General features: G+C 43.5%; 1 protein-coding gene across 2 annotated transcripts; it reads left to right on the plus strand.

Moving 5' to 3' along the window:
- Window positions 1-1,455: 1,455 nt before the first annotated feature.
- On the plus strand, window positions 1,456-19,958 carry CDPF1 (cysteine rich DPF motif domain containing 1). Of its 2 annotated transcripts, none has more exons than XM_074156158.1 (5): window positions 1,456-1,560; window positions 1,810-2,000; window positions 10,520-10,643; window positions 12,873-12,984; window positions 19,166-19,958. In XM_074156158.1, the coding sequence occupies exons 3-5, from the start codon at window positions 10,531-10,533 to the stop codon at window positions 19,310-19,312; spliced, it is 372 nt and encodes a 123-aa protein (XP_074012259.1). In that variant the 5' UTR covers window positions 1,456-1,560; window positions 1,810-2,000; window positions 10,520-10,530; the 3' UTR covers window positions 19,313-19,958. The 2 variants fall into 2 exon arrangements, with proteins under 2 accessions (XP_074012259.1, XP_074012267.1); XM_074156166.1 differs by having other exon boundaries at window positions 1,456-1,504.
- The last annotated feature ends 796 nt before the right edge of the window (window positions 19,959-20,754 follow it).

Below are 20,754 nucleotides of genomic sequence, written 5' to 3' on the forward strand. Positions count from 1 at the left end.
TTGTATCCAAGACCACCTTTACTCTGTAATACTTGCATTTCAAATAAATGCTCATAAATAAATTACTTGCTTTCAAGAATTTCTTAACATTCAACCCCTTACTAGTGATTGTGCTCAGATTTTCTCCAGACTATTTTGCATCGATTTCAGCTGTCATGGTGTGTGTGGGGGCGGTGTTTGAGCCCAGCTGGCAGGTAAGCTCCCACCCGGCCACTTGCTCACTTCCCCCCCAGAAGCATGGGGAGAGAATCCAAGGGCAAAAGTGAGAAAAAGAACTTGTGGGTTGATATAAGGACAGTTCAAGAAGCGAAGGAGGAAAAAAGCCCCAAACCATAAGTGATGCAAAAGCAGTCACTCACCCCCAGCAGATGGATGCCCAGCCGGTCTCTGAGTAAAAGTTACTTCCAAAAAACTTCCCTCACTGTAATTTTCTTGCTAAGCATGATCTTCTATCTCATGACATTACTAACTCCATGTCAGCCAGAGCCAGCACACAGGGGAGCTGGTGGCTGTTTCACAGAGGTGACGTGCTGGCAGGTAGCTCGTGAGTCTGAGCCGGACTCTCGCCTCTGGCTGAGAACATGCTAATACAAGAGCAAAATATGGCCTAAGATCTGAAAACATTGATAAACCCTCCCTACTCACAGCATAAGACTTTAAAAAAAAAAAAAAAAAAAAGACAGAACAAGTTAGCAAGGTGCAACTTGACAATTAAAATTAAAACTTTCAAAACATTACATTGCATTTGCATGCAGAAGACAGAGTCCCTTTGGAAGACACTAACCACTGACTACAAAATCCCGTTATACAGCCTCAGAGGGGTTAGTAAACTTCTGTATTATCAAACAGGGCCTGCAGACTGGTCGCTACATCACCTCCTGTAAGGGAAGACCATCATAAATGCATTCAGACTATTAACCAACTGGTTAAGTCAACTGGGAAGACCTGTCAACTTGGTCAAACCCCCTATTTCCTATTCATTATGCTGGGGGCATCCTCCAGGCAGTTCGCTTCGAATATAAAGAGACCACAGACTTGTAGTAATTATTAATTTTAAATCTCGCGTGCTCTTCACGGTGTGATGAGTTTCCGGGGCCCGTTACAGCTGACGGGCGTTGTTGCCCACCGGCCCTCAGCCCCTTGCTCCTGCCGCCGCTGGCCACGGCCTGGCAGGACCTGCCGTTTCCGAAGCCAAAACGCCTACCCCTCCCCTCCCCTCCCCGCCCCGCTCCCCTCCCCTCCCCGCCCCGCTCCCCTCCTTGAACTCCGGGTGCTTTTGGGCTCGGCCCGTCCCTCACCGCGGTACGGGCCCAGTCCCCGAGACCAGCCCGAGCCTGCCCAGGCCCCGGCCCAGGCCCCGGCCCCGGCCCCGGCCCCGAGGGAGGCGGCGGGCAGGCCCCCGCGCATGCGCACAGCGCCACCTGCCGGCGGCGCAGCGCGGCACCCGGTGGCGCTGTCCCTTTTAGGGCTGAGCGGCGCCAGGCCCTCAGGCCGCAGCGTCCGGGTGGGCAACTGGGAACGCGGCCTCTGCGCCCGCCCGCCTGTCGCCACGCGTGGGCGGTGGGTGCCGCGCAGTTCGGGTGGGCAGAAATCGGGCGGCTCTGGTTGAGCCGGGCTGCGGCCTTCCCGCCTCCCCCCTCGAAAACATGGCGAGCAGGGCGGAGGGCCAGGCCCTTTTGGCAGCCAGGCCCCGGTGTAGGAGCAGCGCGGGAGACGCGGGCTCCCCGGGAACGGTTCCCGCCGGTAGATAATATTGTAACTAATGAAGGGGCATGGGCGTGAATGATTCTTTTAATCTCTCTTCGGCAGGCAACGTGTCTGGGATCTGAGAGGAGAGGGGTGTTTCTGTTCTCCTTGCCTGCCGGGATCCCTCACTGCAAGACGGGTGGCAGGAGCCCTCCTCAGGGCAGGACCCAGACTGGCTCGGCTGTTGCTGCGGAGGCAGAGCACAGACAGGCCTTCTCCGTCACGGAAGACAGCGAGGAAGCCTGGCTGCAGAGGTGGGAGAGCAGTGTCCAGCACCCTGCTTTGCGTGGGGCGGGAAAAGGTTTCAGATGTGCGCTTCCCGCCTCCGGAGTGCCTGACTCCCTGGAGCGCAAGTTACACTGAGAGGGGGGAACCTCCCCTTCAAACTGCAGAAGCAAATGTGACAAGAGTCTAGGCGAGAGAGAAAGCATGAGTCTCCTGAGCAGAAGCCTGCTGACCAGGGTGACTGCTTAACAGGAGGGATTCATGATTCTGGAAGTAGAGCCAAAGCTTGGTTCTGAGTTGGTTTTTTGTTTTGTTTTGTTTTTCTACATAAAGGCTTTAATATAAGATCTGTTCTTTGTTTAATAGAGTGTAGTGGCCACGGATTGCTTTTTCTGAAGAACTTTGTGAGTTGAGGTCAGAGCTACAGGATGTTGAGGTCAGAGCTACAGTCCCCTTGAAGGGGACTGGGGAGAGGATTCCAGGGAAGTTCAGAGCTGTGCGAGGGCACTGCTTTTGGACTTGCACAGAGGAGCTTCAAGGAACCTAGGGAATTTAGGGGAAACCTTTGTTTCCTGTCGTGTGTAGGCATGGCCAGTATGAGGTTGCACTTGAGCAAGGTGGTGTTGGGATCACAGCTTTGAACTTAAAGCACCGTAGAGCCATGCAAACAATCAGGTACTCAACTCCCCATGAAAAATGAGGGGGAGTTAGGAAGCTCACAAGATACATGAGAGATGGGGTACCACAGTTTCTTACTGAATCTGCTCTGAGAACCTCAGTAAATATCTCCATATCTCAGTGCTGCTAGAAATGGTCTGTCTGCATGAGGAGAGAGGCTGATCATGTGGTGTTCCTTCACACTTAATCCAGACTTGCTCGCGGACCTGTTCGTTGGTGTTTTCTCTAGCTGGCTGTTCACAATAGCTGGGATAGTAAAACTTGAGGAACACATCTTCCAGAGGAAATGGGCATGCCAGTAAGAAGGTGTGTGGGTCTATGTACATGAGAAAGTATATGTATAGTAGGTACAAGTCTTTATTCTCAGGCTTTCTTGAAGATGACGGTCTTTACCCCATACCCTCCTACCCCTCCAGCAGTTTTGTGTGTTCTTTTCTTTTTGAAGGTTTTGATTTACTTTGTTGTGCAGTCTTCAACTTGAGCTCAGTCCTAACAAACTGAGGGCCTCAGTCCCATTTTACTGGAAAGAATTCGCTTGTCTGTGTATATTAATACTGAACATCTTGCTGGTCACAGGGGAAAGTGGGCACTGGCTGTCGCAGCAAGGACACTGTAACATGCAACCCCACATGGTGGTGACTGAGTATTTGCTTACGGTACCAACTTTGCTTTCTGTAGGGAGATAAATCAGTGAAGCTATATATATTTCTTTCAGGATTATGTCAACTTGCAGCGTCTCATTTCCCAAAACACTGTGTTAGCCTCTCCTCGTGTATTTCCACAAAATCTTGGTGTTGCTATTTTTAAACTCTGTTGGAAAGTGTTGCACTAAGTTTAGATTGTGCTTAACCAAGCTGATACTTTCAGTGGTACATATGTGGCCCTCCATAACTTTTCTTTAAGGACAACTTAAAAGGAATGATCATCACTTATATATTAATAGAACCTTACCACCTTATTCTTCCCCACTATGGATATTAATCTAACAAAGCTATATAGAGAGCTACAGTTTGAAAGGAAGACAAAATCAGTTCAGGGCAGGGGGTAAGCTATAGCCATAGCATACTTATTTGTTGTGTCTATACCAGAAGGGAGATTTAATGCAATCAGAGCTCAGGTCTGGTTTCCCTGTTTTGGCAAGGAATAACTGTAATCCAGAACTGATGTTCACTTTGGTGAACACGTCAACATTTGGATCTCCTGCATTACCTCCTCTCCAGTAAGTCCCTATAATTGTTCTGTGAGAAGAGCAGTAAATTTGCCTTCCTTTAATTTCTAGGCCATTTTACGTATAGAATACTAGAATCGCATCATGGATGATGATGTGATAAGCTTTGTACCCTTCTTAGAAAAGCCTGTTGTAAGAGAAGGAGAAGAAACGTGAATGAGAGTGGTCAAGCAGAAACCCACATATGACCACAGATTGATTCTGGGGGGAAGGAAAGGAAGAGCTAATGACACTGTCGTTTTCCCTCCTGTCAGGACTGTTTGTTCTGTTACACAGCAAAGAGATCCACCATTCGCTGTGATTCTGCGACCGAATGTGGAGATGGCCTCTACCATAAATGCTTGGTCAACTTGTTTTTATTTTATTCTATCATTCATTCTTGCTGTGTGATCCACTTAGCTGGGCTTTTAGCAACTGAGTAACTTTTAACTGAGATGCTGAAATGAGAATTCCCCACAGCGACTAACAACGATATTGCCAGAGGCTGGGGCTGTACAGGTCCAATGTGTCCAGTAGAGGACAGTGGTATACACTGGTTAATCGGTGCCTTGTTGCAGCATTCCTGTCTGAAGCTGTTAAATTCTCGCCTAATTTGAGATTCTTCTTTATTAAATGCTGTCTAATTCAGAGCTGGCTGCCTGCCATACTCAAGTAAGGAGTACTCAGGCAAGATTTTTTTGAGTGTTGGTTTCTCAGCTTTGTTAAGTCAGGCAACAATGGATGCCTTTTTGAGATTAATCTTGTGTTTGGAAAGCCTTTTTACCTAAGGAAGGGGTTTGATTTGCTTGCCTCCTCTCTTTCTGCTGACACACCCTGCTCAAACATTCGCTAGGACTGTTCAGAAAACATGCTTGCTTTCACACTGTGACCACCTAGGCTGTTTATCATACAGCCACAGGGAGTCCACACAAGCTGTTGTTAAAAAGCAGGGCATGGGGCCTGCTATATGACCCCATACCTCGAGGGAAGCCTGTGTGCTCCAGTGACCTCAGTTCCTTCAGAGCAGAGAAAACACGGCAATACCAGCACAATCCCCCCGGCTTGAAGGGAGAAGTTGCTGCAACAAGTCAAGGCTTAATTCAATCAAGTGATCTTTGGGAGAGAGGTAATAAGGGTAAAAGTTCCAAATGGCCACGCTTGGTGAAATTGCATTGCTGGGCTAATTCGTTAGCTAAACCCATGGTAAGTCACCTCAAAGGAAGAGCAGCGAGGCAGCCAACAAGTGACCTAAACGTGCCTTCAGGGCAATAACATGAAGGAACTGGAGGGAGAGAGTTGTTCACCTGGGGATTAACTAGAAAGTGAGAAGGTTCTGCTGTTCCATCTATTACCTGAGCAATTAGGCAACAGATCACTTTTCTGAAGGAGGTGAGTGCATTCCTGGTGCTGAAGTGTATTTAAATTTATATCACACCAAACACTGCAAAATAACTTGGCATTTACCAGGCTATGAACTCAGTGGCTCCTACGCTTCTATTAGAGAGCACTCCTTCCCATAGAGAATCAAGCTGTGAATATTTTAGTAGGTCATTGTCATCAACAGTGGATACTGCAGGAAAATCTTGGCAGAAAAAAGAAACAGGGGTTTAATTGGAGAGGATTAAAGGTGTGTCAGTGTTGGTTTTATCTGACACCCTTTCAAATCAAAGTCTATGTCTGTTCGTAGGCTGTTTGTTTCTTGTATAGTTTCTCTAGTTTATCGGTGACTCAGAAATACATGAGTCTCCCGTGGAGTATTAAGAGGGGCTTAACCTATGCATTGTAAAGACTTGTGCTAATGAGGTTTGAAGCAAAGAAAATCAGATTACTTATCTGTGCCACTACTTTGCCACTGACCCTGACAATTTAATGGTGATTTATTATTTCTGGCATGCCTTCCAGGCCTGTTAGCAGAATGCTTCGAGCAGAACTGCCCTGAAGTTTTTAGGAGTCCCTAGAGAACTGCACTGAGAGCCGTTTCCCCACATCCATATCATGTATCAGTCACAGCGTGGAGAAGCACTCCTATAGCGCTGCTGTCTAACCCGTGCCTTTCTTTTACTGCAGTTTTTTCCTTAGTATGGCATTTAAATCTGTGTGCTTTACCTTTCGCCGTGACACGTGGGCCAACCTCGCACACGTCCTGCAGCGTTCTGGGCTTGACTTGGCAAGTTTCTGCTGAGCGTGCTAGTTCAGTGTTTGCTTCGTAATCATGCGAGTGTGGGTAGCTGAGTTCTTTTCAGAAGAGCTATGCATGTGCTTAAAGTAAGTATGTGTTTAAGTACCTTGCAGCTTCCAGCCAAAATGGCAAACACTTGGGCAGAATTCAGTTCTAAACAAGCTGTTCTAGAAGACTTCTTCAGTACATACCAGCCAGCCAGATATTTGACATGTTACTGGGACTTGGTGCTGCTTCAAAAAACTTCAAGGACAACAGAAAAAGCCAGTGTTAGCACTGATGATGATTTGAGTCACTTGAGGTCACAAATTTGCTTGATGATGATTATGAAGGGATTAGTGCCCTGGACTTTTATCTCCTCAAGAGATCCTTCATCCTGTTGTTGGTATGCTAGAGAGAAACGACTTCTCACTCATGCTTCATATGTCTGCTTGGAGGGGAGGCAGACACCTTGTCATAGTTGTCATATCAGGCATCTTGCTAAGATGGTGTATACGGCCAAACCAGTGAGCTTTGTGATAAACCAATGTCTGTCTCGACTGTGGTTTTGTACCAGAGTTGCTTCTCTGCATTTGCTATCTCACACAAAGATGCAGTTCTTTTAATTGCAGATGAGCTTTTTGGAAGCACTAGAAGCTGTGTGAGAGAGTGCGTCTTAGGTCTTGTCTGCTTGGTAGTTTAGACTAAGGATGTGAAACACACACATAAACTGAAAGCTTGTTAACATCTGCCATTAAATGTCTTTCTTCAGAAGGAAAATGGCTTTGTTTTGTTACATAGCAAATTTTACTTCTGAATGGGAGCATTCACTCTGAAATCTGTACCCTCATTAACTTCACACCTTGAGTTAGTGACCTTAGCTTTCCCAAGTGTTGCTGTGTAGACAAGCTCTTAGGACAAATGATGTTCCCAGTGGAATAAAACTTGGTACAGCTGATACCAATCACTTGTAAGCTAGGAGTAAAATGGAAAGCATCATAAATTCATCTGTGCCTTGCAGGCAGGATCATATGCTTTTCAACTGGCATAGCCAAAAATCTGTTTGTACATAGATATCATTCCTTCCCAGTGGTAGTCACTGAACAGATTCTGTTCTACATGCCGATGGCCTGTAAGAGAGCAGGTGTTTCTATATCTAACGTACTTCGGCTCTGAACCCAGGGCTGTTATTTTGACTTGGAATCAGGACATATTCATTCCAAAGTGTATGAGCCTCACTGCCATAAATACTTTTTTTTTTGTTGTTGTTGTTCTTAGTGTTTTGCTTTATTTTAGAGAAAAAAAATCACCATGATGGTCTTCTGTATTTGACTTAAGTGACTTTCCATACTCTACCTTTGTAGTTAATTATTTTCCCTTTTTAAAAAAAGGCTGATTACAAAAAATTGCATACAGTGTTTGGGACTGAATCTCATTCGCACAGGTGGGTGTCTTGGTATTACCACTGATTACCTACAGACAAGGTATGCTTAGGTATGTTTGGGGGCTTATCTGGTAAACCTAAAGTGCAAGGTCCCAAAAGCAGACTTCTTAGTTGAGTTTTGTGTATAGTTTGAAGAATCACTGTTTTAATATACAGGGAGAAATAGGTAGCATGTACGTGCCTTCTATCTAACTGAAAAATCTGAGAGCGCTTAGTTAATTAAATTCTCTCAGGCATACCTGTGAGGTAGGGAAAATATGCGATATCCAAGGGTTACATCACTTTTGAAAAAATGTAGTTGCCTGAGGTATTCACAGGGATTTATTTATTAAACCAGTACCCAGCCCCAGTTGTGTTACATTTGAAGAGCTTCCTGTACTACCAAAATGCCAGTAACAGCAGTGGAAAGGCTGGTGGTGAAGGAATGATGACGTAAGGGAGATTATTCCCAAACTTAAGTTTCGGGATTTAACAGGACTTTCTGAACTGGGTGTCTGTTACGAAGCCTCTGTAACCTCTGAGGATCTTGGGGCTCCCTGTTCTTCTGGAACATTAGATGGCAAGTAGTCACAGCTCTGCTTCACCTTGCCCCTAATTCACCTTAGCAGCATATGTCTCTAAGGATTCAGTTTCACCACATAGGGTGAGCAGAAATAGCAGCTTACTGTCATTGAAAGAGGGAAATACAGGTCCCTCATCTCAGCCCTCCCTTTTCACTGGCTGTGCAGTTTTGCCTCTTACCTTGTACTGCTGTTAGCAGTTGTTGGATTCCTCTGCAAGCCAATTTAGTTCCCTAAAACAAGAGGAAAAAAAAAAAAAAAAACCAAGTTGGAAAAAGAAAAAAAAAGGTATTTTTTTCACTTATTACCACATTAGTAACTAGTGTGATGCAGGAAGAGTGAAAATGTAGACCAAGTGTTTGATGTTGACTACCAGCTGCACACTGTCTGTGTTTCAGGATGTTTCAGACTACCTCTGGTCCTAGCCTGTAGACTGAATGGCCATTAGTTGGGCATTCACGTTGAAATGTGTTGGGTGTGCTTCTGGAGCATGTCTTTCAGTTTAGTTTCATCTGAAACTGTCCAGTTTTGTGCACTTTAAGGTTGTTCCACAACACAAACCAAGTGGGGTAAGCGAAGCCAGGCAATTTTTTCTCAGAGAAAACCCCTGAGCTGAGCTAAAACATAAATAGAACTATGGCCTTGGTGAACTGAATCAGCTCTGCTGGGGAAGGGTATGGCTGCAAAGCTAGAAGAGTGGGAATGACCTGCTGTCCTTTGGCAGGCTGTATATCTGCTCAGCTGTGAGCACACACAACCTAAATGCTGAGATACTGCCCAAATCGGCATTCCTAGTGCTTGCCTTCCTAACGGCTTGATGCCAGTTCTGCTTCAGTTAAAAAAGCTGGCAGGGCTTGCAAGCAGAAAACTGCATGCCGTGGAAAGTGTGAGGGCTCTTAGCTAAAAGCTTAAGTTTTCTTGCTAGCTGCAAGGCGAGTGTGTCTGTTCAAGACAATGGTGCAGGTGAGTGAGGATAACCAATTTGCAAACTATTGATAGCATTTCATTTATGGATTGGGGCAATTTTGGGGCATGCACACAGTTAGCTGTGCTTGATCTGATCATACCTACCAAAATCAGTCCCAAGAGCATACTTGCCACACCATGCTTTTTTGAAAAAGCATGTGACTTTCAACTAAAGTGCTATCAGTGAAGGACAAGCTCCCAAATGTAAATCGGTGGTCAAGATTTTAAACAATTCATCTTGTAAGCACCAAAGCTGATGAAGCAGGGCTTCCTATGTTTTATGTCTCGTGACTGATAGCTACGGCTTTGTAAGGGGTGTCTGAAATCTTTCAGACAGATGGACAGTAGCTTATCTATGTGCAGATCCTCCGATGGGTATCCTCCATGAGGATAAAGCAGAGTCTCCCTCTCCTGCCTGTTTTCATAAAAGTTGCAGGATCTAAACTTTTTTGAAGGTACCTCCTCCTCTGTCCTGTGTGGCTTGAATGGGCCAATATCCTATCTAGGCAGAGGGTGATTACATCAGCCTCATTTCCATAGGAAGCCAGATAAGAACAGGGAGCCAGGGTTAAGCTCCCAAAACTCTATTCAAAGGTGAACCAGAAGCAAAGAAAAAGACACAGTACATCATTGCAACACCTACCTTTCTGGTACCTGTCTCCTGAGCGGGGTCCCAAACCCTTTCATGGCTCCATTTGCAGTTTGTGGGAGGAGAAAGGCATCGCAGAACTGGATTGGAATTAGGTACAACAGATAAGAAGTCGTTTCTTGGGAAGCGCCTTGGTTGAGCAGAGGATTTTCCAGATCACAGCCATACACTTTGTTACCTAAATTCTTTTATGGATCAAGTTTCAAATTGATAGGTGAACTTCATAGCTAGGCTCCCAGGCTGCAGTTTCTAAACCTATTTGAGGAATTTGGAAATCTAACTGGGACATGGGAAACCAACTTGATTTGGGAGAAGATTTACTAATCAAGGTTTGCATAGTCAATTTTCCATTGGATTTTAATTTGCATAGCCAAATCACAGAATCATAGAATGGTTAGAGTTGGAAGGGACCTTAAAGATCATTGAGTTCCAATCCCCCTGCCATGGGCAGGGAGACCTCCCACTAGAGCAGGTTGCTCAAAGCCCCATCCAGCCTGGCCTTGAACACTTCCAGGGATGGGGCATCCACAACTTCCCTGGGCAACCTGTTCCAGTGCTTCACCACCCTCACAGGAAAGAATTTCCTCCTAATATCTAATCTAAATCTCCCCTCTTCCAATTTAAAACCATTACCCCTTGTCCTGTCACTACACTTCCTGACAAAGAGTCCCTCTCCGGCTCTCCTGTAGGCTCCCTTCAGATATTGGAAGGCTGCTATGAGGTCTCCCCGGAGCCTTCTCTTCTCCAGGCTGAACAACCCCAGTTCTCTCAGCCTGTCTTCATAGGGTTCCACATCATGTGGAATGTTCCGCATCAATTTAATCCTCTTGCAGGTGTGTTCCCAGTATTGCATTTTGGAGCTAACAGATTTTTGCGTTTCTTGTAGGTAGCTTAAAGATGGACGCTCCCAAAGAAGTTCAGCCTACAGGAGAGTTCAAATGCCAGCTATGTGGCTTAACGGCTCCATACACGTACTATGGGCAGAAGCCACCAAATGCACGCTCTATTGTGTAAGTACAGTCTTTCATGTTACAGACTTCATTGGAAGCCCTGTGCTGTGGAATGACGTGCGCTGCATGAACCCGATAACATGCCATATTGCCCCTGAATATGAGGCTTGGTACTAAAGTGACCTTCTTTTTCCAAAGGGAAGAAGTGTTAAAAATTGTCAGCATTGATAGCCAAGACAAAAATCAACTTTCCCGTCCTGCTTCAATGCCATGCAAAGATTTAATCTATTCAATAGTTAACCTATTTCCTAGCTCCACTGACCACCCTACTATTTACCTATACCGTTATTTTCTTACTAGAATATTGCTGCCTGTCAGCCTAGCATTTCTGGGAATAGCCCTTTGCTTACAGCTGTGTCAGCTGGGCAACACGTAAACACAGCATGAGTTAAATATATATGGCAAAAAACACTTTCTGAGAGCTGTTTGACACGATGTGGAGTTTTGAACGGCAATGTTTGTGTTTGTTTTTTTTTTTTTAATTAATTAGACAATTCTTTGGCAGATTGTATGACATTAAAGTGTGTGGAAATTTAGTACGTATTTACATTTTAGGAGACCGAAGCTTTTTCCATTTCTGCTAAGTAGGGATAGTTTGACTAGAAACTATGCAGTTACGACTTCGCAGACATTAAATTCCCCATAAAACAAAGTACTTAGCTTTAAATGTACATGTAGCTCCATTGAGGCCATCCTGGTCAACAAACTCATGAGGCAAATATGGTGAGGAATTCCCTGGAACTGGAAGTCAGGCACGTACTCAGCATTTCACCCCACTAAGGTGGCTCAGTTTCTTATAAAATGGAAATAGCTCTTGATTACCACCTGCTTGGGCTGTTTTCCTTGGGCAGCTGTGTTTTTATCATTTCAAATCCCACTGGTTTTCCCTTTTCCACTCAGCAGAACAGTGGCCCACCTTTGATCAGATCCATTTGTAAAGAGTCTGAATCAAAGCTGAACATGAATCTTAACTTTAGGTTATCCAAGCTCAGTGTTAACATCTCAGCTTTATTTGCATTACTGAGATTCAAAAAGCGAAAGAATAATGCTGAAGCATAAGTCTTCTGTATATGCATATAAGAATATCTTTACACACTGTCTATTGGCTTACTTTCTGGTCTACTCATGTGTCCTAAATGCAATGCTGCAGTAAACATATGCCAGACATGAAGGTTTGTACAATGGCCAGGTCTCTACACTGATGATGACTGCATTAAGACTGTGAATCTTGCAAGAGGAGCTTTGCAAAGGCAATCCAGTCTTTTGTACACTAGGAGACTTGTTGTCAAGGTGATCTGCCATGTTAAGATGCCTGATCTTTCCTAACAACGTAAGGCTTGAGCCATACCATTTTTTGAGTAGACAGAAAAAGGAATATGCTCACAGACACACACATACGTGCGTGTATGTATGTAATACAAGAAGAAGGCAGTATGAGTTAACAGAATACCTTTTAAATATGTATTGTACTCCATATTACTACAGAATCCAAGTTTGATTTAAATCCAAGAATAAGCCAGCCTTGCAGGTTGCCCTGTGCATACAGATGCCCAGCTGACTTCTGTAATATTTTGCCTGGAGCTCCCAGGAGGAATAAGGCCTTAGTCTTTCCCAAGCAGGTTGCCAAATTATTAATAAATGCACTCCCTTAATACCCTGAAGGAAACAGTACATTCTGTGACATAAAGCATATTTCAGGTCATTGTAATGCTCCGTAATTGCAAGCATTGTAATGCTTGCAAGAGGTGGGATCCTTACCTTTACAGCAGAGACGTAACTAAGAGCAGTAAACCTTTTTTATTCTATACTCACACGTATGCAGCTTCGGAAGAGAACTTCTAATTAGAAGCTGTGCAGTTGAAATGATTACTTGACAAGGTACTGAAGTTAGCCATACTAAGGAATGCCTGTCATAAAAATGGAAGATAAAAAAAATACTTTAAGGTAGAGCACTGAGAAAAACCTAGTAAGATAATGCTGAGAGGATCACAAACTGCCCTACTATTGGAAGACAGATAGGAAGTGCGGTATAGGAATGAAGGCAAGGCACAATGTTGGTTTTGAAGAGGAAGGGAACTGCGTAGCTTGCTGCAGTGTCTCACGTAAAGCACTGGGCCAAGCAAATCAAGTAGAAAGGGCTGATGCCTTTTCAGCCTCTGCAATTTCCCCATTTCGGCTCTCCCCTACTGTGAAATCTACCCTTAAAAGCCTGAAATTATTCTCTCGTAGGGTTTTGGAAGAAAGCTATGTCATGAAGGATCCTTTCACCCCCGACAAGGACAAATTCCTCATCCTTGGGTCTCATTGCAGTTTGTGTAGCAAATCAGTGTGCGTTGGTACAGTAAGTAACAAGCAAAACAAGCTTCTCCAATCATTTCTTTTTGTTCCAGTCCTGGTGACCTGTTAGAGAAAAAACAAACAGCAAAAACCCAAACAGCCTATTTTTAAGGCAAGCTAATTGTATGTTCTTGTTGAGTCCCCCAGGTAAAGCTCTTTGTGTTAAATTAAAATGATCAGCAGCTTTAAGTGTTCTATTTACAGATGAGCGCAGTCCAGCCTCACAAACATAATGAGTGCTCTTTCCCACTTTCTCAGCACATGAAAACGCAAGGGAAATCACATATTACTTCAAGACCTTTAAGGTTGGGTAGATTGTAATATACTAACAGTAGACTTTTTTTTTTTTTTTTTTCTCCTGTAAAGGGGATATAAATATCCATGGATGGTTGGGTTTGCATCCACAGCACAGGGCTACCATTGTATTTGCAAAAGCTAAGTGAGAAAGAGCGTGAGTAGGGAGTTGTGCAATGCTGTGATAGCTCTACAAAGAAGATTGAATTTGAGTAGCAGCTGGTAGGCAACCTTAAGCTATGAAATCTGAGTGCGGTTCAGAAAGGTGGTGTAAAATTACACTTGTCTTAATTCCTTCTCAGCGCAGAACTGGTCCCTTTGTCTGCTGTGAGTTCAAAGCAAAAATGAAGACAAGTTATTACACAATTATCAGTGTCTGGAGGCTGTACTGCGCTTCTTTGAGGCAGTACAATGAGTTGAGAAAACTGAGGTTCCACTCCTTTCCCTTGGCAGGCCAGTTCTGTGGTTGAAAGCGATTTGGGACTCCTGCAGTAGTCAGAAATCAAGCATGGCTCAGCCTGTGAGGAGACGTCCCCTGACTGTTTACACTGTTCACAATGGCATGTATTTGTTACGCCAGACACCATTGCCCTTACAGCAGCCGGATCCCAGCCTTCTCTTTCCAAGTTGTTTGCTATCCTAGGGCGACGTGCATAAATCTAGAGTGCAGGTAATAGCCTGTGTGAGAGCACACCTTGGTCTTAAGTATCATCTTTAGCAGTTTTCAAATTCAACCTTTTCAGCCCATTCTCTAATTACTGTGGTTAGGGGCCAGTTGCAGTGACGTGACCCTTACTGAAAGTAGCTAGTAGCAGGAGTTTGGAAACAGACGGACCTGTTAAAGGCACCTGTGAAGATGTAGAATATTTTTTTTTTTTCCATGATGTTTGGTGGCGAGTTATATTTCTGGTGGGACAAAGTAATTCCTCTGGCCTCCTCAGACCATGAGGTGATATAATCCAAGCAACTGAGACAGCTCTTATGCCAATGCCAGACAACTTCTTTGTGGGGACTTGAGGAAATTCTCTTGAGCAAAACAAAGGGTCAAATTACACTGTCAAAATTTAGACGCTTGAGCAGACACATGCAAAAGGAAATTGGCACACTTGGACAAGTTTAGCTGCTATTCTGACTTGCAAGGAGTTAGCACTAAGGTTGGATTTGGTCCACTGTCTTAAGAGGAGCGTGCAGTTACACCTTTCTCCTGATCAGGTTTGATTCCTATTTCTGAAGTCTTTCTGTCATTTACATGAATGAAAATCACCAAAAGATCAGACTAGAGCTGCAACTGAGATTTTTTTCTTTTTTGGAACTACCTGAGGACTACACGGGAGTCAGATGAAGTGCTCTCTGGTTATGTCTTTGATAGCTGGGCTCAAGTTTCCAGAGCCAAGTAGCTCAAGGCAGTTGTGTGCAGGCAAAGCTCGTATGTGAGCAAGATCTTCCGAGGGACAGTGTCCTCATCTTGGCTGGTAGTTGACTCACTCCCACGCACAGAGGAAGAGGCAAGTGCAGCTCGTCAGATAGTTTGGGCTTATGAGCTTGATTCCTGCCCTGACACGTCAGGTTTATCCCTCCTTTTTAACAGCAGAGGATTAGCAACTCAGACACATTTTGGGCAAACTTGAGCACAGTTAGCTATTTTCATTCCCAAATAAAGGATCTTGAATTTATGAAGAATTCAATGGATATTTCCAAGTCTGACAGTTAAATCTGTCAGAAATAGTTTCAGCCTCTCAGTGTCTTTCTACGCAGTGTGTATTTCTGAATGAAGGTGGGGCTTTTTCTTTTTAGAGATTTAATAATGCTTTCAGTTAATCTAGGGCATAACAATGTAAGAGGATATTAGCAGTGAGCTAATAGAAGTCTCTTCTAATCTTTTTGACGTTGCTGCCTATTTTGGCTATTGTAGAAATACATCAATCACTTACTTGTTATCTGAGTCTTCAAGATTCCCCTGATGGTATCACTCAAAGCAAAACCTTGATTGTAAATAATTGAGAATAAATTTCTTACCCAACTGGCCAGGCCAGATAGTGAATCACACGTATGACTATGGTTTCAAAATGTATTTAGCAATACTGCTTAGGTAACATTGAAAGAGATCTGCAGAAATGATAATTAATGCTTTAAAACACCCACACCACAAAACAGGTAAACACATACTATTCCTCTTTCATGTGGGGAAAATTAAAAGTCCAGAGAAGTAAAAACTTACCCAAGGCAGTAGAGAGAGCCAAAGTTAGGATAACATCTCTGTGGATTGGGTTTGGTTCCTGCTTGTGCTTGACCCAAGTAGATCAACTCGGCCCTACGCTGAGTGTTTCCATAATGTTACAAGAATTGAGGCTGAAGAAAATTATGCTTTCTTGAGCCTCTTTGGCAAAGAAGCTGGACCAATTTGATGGAAAGGTTTCAGTGACAGGTTGCTTTCATTTTTATGTTAATTCAAAATAGTACTAGACTAACCTGTGGCAAAATTAAGACACTTCTGACCTTAGATTTGGCATATGGCTTGGATTTCATTTGCCATCTTTTGTATCTAAGGAGGCTTAGACACAGATCAGATTTTGGGCTTTTCATGAGACAACCCATGCTAGCTGAAGTGTCTTTCCTTACAGTTGCTGTGCCAATGAAAGTGAAGACTTAGCAACTGTTCTGTATAATGCTCATGAACTGTCTTCAAGTTTTCTCTTAAGTCTCACTCAGTTCATTTACTCCAGTCACCCTACTGAACCGGTCTTTAGCACAGTGTATTGATAAGTGCCATTATTTCCAGCCCAACTGGAAATAATTCTAATGATTATCAGTAACGTCTTAAGACATGTCAAGACTCCACAAAAAGGAAGATCATAAAAATGCTTTTTAAAAAGTCCTTAGGAAGGTCGAGTGCCTTTCTTCCCATTTCCCTTTCAGAAAAGGGGAGAGGAAAAGGATATAATCTGGCCATATTAGTAATTTAAAACAGTTATTCTTTTATTGCAACACTTACTAAACACTGGAAAAGAAAAGATGTGGCTTTTGGAGGAAAAAGGAGGAAAGGGAACACGTTTCATCCCTTATTGCTCACCTCAGCAGAAAGTGACTAAATACTGACCTTGGACATGACTGTAGGTATTAAGTGATAAACATAATACTACAGCTACTTTCTGCTCGACTTCCAGTCATGTGAGGTCAATCCTGGACATGGTTAGGCTGAACTTTTCCTTTACATAGAGTTTCCTTTACAAACATGGTAAAGATAATATCCCCATATATATTACTTTCAGACACGATCCGTCTGAAAACCAAAATAAACTCTGGCATTATGCTTTGGTAGCTCAGTTTTGCCTGAATTTTACTATTAAGTTTGTAATTGAAATGGCCCCCTCTTGCCTTGGTCATGGAAGGGGTAAAACATATGAAAGAATGAAGTGTGGCCAGCAGGTCACGGGAGGTGATTCTGCCCCTCTACTCTGCTCTCATGAGATCCCACCTGGAATACTGTGTCCAGCTTTGGAGTCCTCAACACAGGAAGGACATGGACCTGTTGGAATGGGTCCAGCGGAGGGCCACGAAGATGGTCAGAGGGATGGAGCACCTCCCCTATGAAGACAGGCTGAGAGAGCTGGGGTTGTTCAGCCTGGAGAAAAGAAGGCTCCAGGGAGACCTCACAGCAGCCTTCCAATATCTGAAGGGAGCCTACAGGGGAGCCGGAGAGGGACTCTTTGTCAGGGAGTGTAGTGACAGGACAAGGGGTAATGGTTTTAAATTGGAAGAGGGGAGATTTAGATTAGATATTAGGAGGAAATTCTTTCCTGTGAGGTGGTGAGACACTGGAACAGGTTGCCCAGGGAGGTTGTGGATGCCCCATCCCTGGAAGCGTTTAAGGTCAGGCTGGATGGGGCTTTGACCAACCTGGTCTAGTCTCCGGAGGTGTCCCTGCCCATGGCAGGGGGGTTGGAACTCAATGATCTTTAAGGTCCCTTCCAACTCTAACCATTCTATGATTCTATGAATTAAAGGATTAAACCCAGAACCCTATCAGGATAATGGTCAAAGAAGGGCTTGACTATACATAATAGTCAATGAGGCTGAATAATCCCACGACAGAGAGCAGAACTAAGGGTGTGTGGAACCAGTGCCCAGATGTGCAATGGTTCATATTCATGATTTGCATGAGTCCCATTGGCCAAAATCAGCAAAAGTTGGCAACTCCTTTCAGCTAAAAGAATGCAAGTTGAGCACCTGTGAGGAGCTGCATCTGAACGTCGGAGTTCCCCAACTGCAGAACGGGGGACAAGCCTCTGCCCTCCTTTGCCGTTGCCCAGGAGCAGCCCGTGGGGCAGTGTCCATCGCTGTGGAGCCGTGAACTTAACCTGGAGGCGGCGGGGGGGTGGGGGGAAGCTGTGTGCCATTTTGCAATACAAACAAGAATAACAGGGCCAACTTAAAACTCTAATCTTCCCTTTTTAATTGGCAGCTTAAAGTATTAAGGATGCTAAAAGACAAAAAACAATAGGCTCTGGAGGTTGTGCAACTGAAATCCAGTTTCAGGGCTTTTCAGAGACCAGGGCTTCACACTGGCTCTGAATATGAAGGGGCCTGGCAGTCAGTGCAGAAAAGGACAATAGATGAAGAGAAGTTGTTCCTCGGGCTTGAAAGTCACACAGAGGCAGGCTGATTGTGATTTTGATATAATCATCTGCTGAAGTCCAGATAGTGATATGGGAAACAAAAGCAAGAACAGAAACACAGAAATATCCGAGCCGAGGCCTCCAGGGAAAGGCCAGCCACAAATGACCATGGCAAGAGGAAAACTTTGCTATTTAGGTAAAACGCACGGAATCCATTACTCCCAAAAAGATGTCCCGATCCATCTGAACGGATGTCTTTATTCATGCCTAAATCCCCAAGAATAATCCATCGGCAACACCAGCTCCAGCTTACTCATTAAATCCCATTTGGAATTTAGTGATCAGCATGCCAGGAGAACCGTGGGTTTCAGTCTTGCCGCAGGGCAAAGGAATAATACATTAGTAAGCTTTGCTTCCAGTTGCCCAAACTGTACTGCAAATAGGTTAAAATATTCCATCAGTTTTGCTTCTTCCTAGTCAGTAACTAATACCTGGTTAGAGCAAAGTAGGTGAAAAATAAATACTGGGTCTGTAACGCTTGCTAACCAAATCAACTGTGAACAAAACATGTCACATCATAGTGTCATTCCATTTCAAGGGCAGGGAAAATGCTGCCTTTATGCACAACAGCTTTTATACTTTGCCATCAGGAATTCAGAGAGGAGACATCAGCTCAGCCTTTAGTACCGTGTATGTTTTTAGCTGTTAATCAAGCAAGTGCATTTATTCAAGGTAAAGGTGGTTAAATGGATGAAATCTCTTAGAGGAATACTGTGCTATTTAGGTAAAACCGTGGAATCCATTACACCCCAGAAAGATGTCCTGATCCATCCATGCTGATGCCTTTATTCATGTTTAACTCTGCAAGAATAATCCATCAGCAGCACCAGCTCCAGCTTACCCATTAAATCCTTTTTGGAATTTAGCGATCACGCCAGGAGGACCATGAATGATGCCTGAAGGACAAGCCAATTGTTAGGAAATGTGTTGCTGTTCTCTGTAACAGGGAGCTGGTGAAGGTCACTTCTTTAAAAGGAGCAACACGATAGTCGATTTGGTTAGCGATTGTTGCAGACCCAGTTTTTATTTTTCACCCGGTTAGCTTTGACCAGATGTTAGAATTCTTGAATAGGAAGAAGCAAAATTGCTGGAATATTTCAACCTAGAAGAAGAATTTAATTTAGAAGAATTCTAAATATAAATGTGGTTTAATGGAACTAGAACTTCAGCAGTTCCATTTTGTGTATCCTGCTAATAATGTTATTTTCTTTACAGGAATGTAGTCTGTTCTACTCCAAAAGATTCTGCCTGCCTTGTGTGAATGAAAACCTAAAGGCCTTTCCTTTGGAAATACAAGAAGATATGAATAAAAGGAAGCCCCAACAAAAATCCTTCTGTAAAAAAGGCGATACAAGAACATAAATACTGAAGAGAGACAGTTATTTGGCTGGGGCTTCTCCTCTCTCCTTTTGGAGACTATCATGTTGCTCCTTTTAAAGAGGTGACCTTCATCAGCTCACTACTACAGAACACAGTAACACATTTCCTTACAATTGGCTCGGCTTCAAACGTCATCGCGCAGCGATGGCAGTGCCAGCAGTACGGCCTTAAGGTGTTGAAGAGCCAGAAAGGGAGGCAGACAAGCCTGTTGTCACCACGTGAAACGCTCATAGGAAAAAACCTGAACATACAAAGCGTAGGAACCCTGTCCAAAATTTCGCATTTCTTATTTTAATGTTTTGTGTTGTTCTTGACACTCTTACAGTGTTATGAAAATCCGAGAGAGATTTATCTGGCTTAATTCAGTATACATCCAAGAAAGTCAGTATACACCAATAGTTAACCTGACAGTGCTGTCCTGCTACGATTATAGTAGGCAAGGAATTCAAAGCTTTATTTTTAAAGTCTAAAATAAAACTGTTATGAGAAAACGTCACAGATGCCTGTAGAAAAATTCATCAAGATTATAATCCAAACACCATCACAGCATAAAGACTTCTGAAGGTAGGTGCTCTTAGAATAAAATATCAATATAATAAAATTAAAAATAAAATTATACTTACAAGTCACTTGCACTTGCATTCACTTTCCACTCAATCGTCCAGGCCATTTCGATACAGTAGTGGGAGAAGTTAAGGACCTTTAATATGTCTAGTTTATGTTTTACAAGTAGAGATGACTTCCTTTTCACTGTCACATCAATTAATCTGGAAATAGAAAAGTTCAGTTAATAAGCCCAATTCTTTCCTGAACCTGGCAACTGAACTGCAGCTAGAATAGGGATTTCGGAAACATCGTTTCAGTCAAAGAAGGGTAAAAAATTGTTGGGGAAACAGCAGGTTTTTTAGATCAAAAATTAGCTTCTCAGTCATCTGTGTTGACTTTGTCTTAATTACAAGGAAGATTTAGGTGACATTTATATAAAACCACTTAGTTACACGCCTTAAGGCTATGTCTAGAATGCTCCCTCGTCACCAGATCACGTTATTGACTCGAGCTCTTGTTGGTCATTGGGTCAGAACCTGTTCATGCCTTGGTTAACAGCTCCTCTTTTGTCAGCTCCTCCATCCATATCACTTGTCGTATGTCAACATCGAAACTCCATCATTTTAAGTAGAATGAACCATGTGTCTTGTTAGAGGAAATCAATATTATTTCAGTGAGTTATTTTTACTTCTTTAGGACACTTGAGTGTCCTAAAATCTTTCTTTAATCTGCTTTAAGACATAAAATACATACGCATCTTTAATTGCCAAAAAAAAAAAAAGATGCATGTTGGAAGTCAACATTTCAGATTCCTTTCCGTAGTAACGAGACTAAGCTTTCAAAGACATGGATATTAAACTTTATTTAGAATGGGTGCT

Source organism: Numenius arquata, chromosome 1 (assembly GCF_964106895.1).
Source record: "Numenius arquata chromosome 1, bNumArq3.hap1.1, whole genome shotgun sequence".
NCBI classification, from domain to species: domain Eukaryota; kingdom Metazoa; phylum Chordata; class Aves; order Charadriiformes; family Scolopacidae; genus Numenius; species Numenius arquata.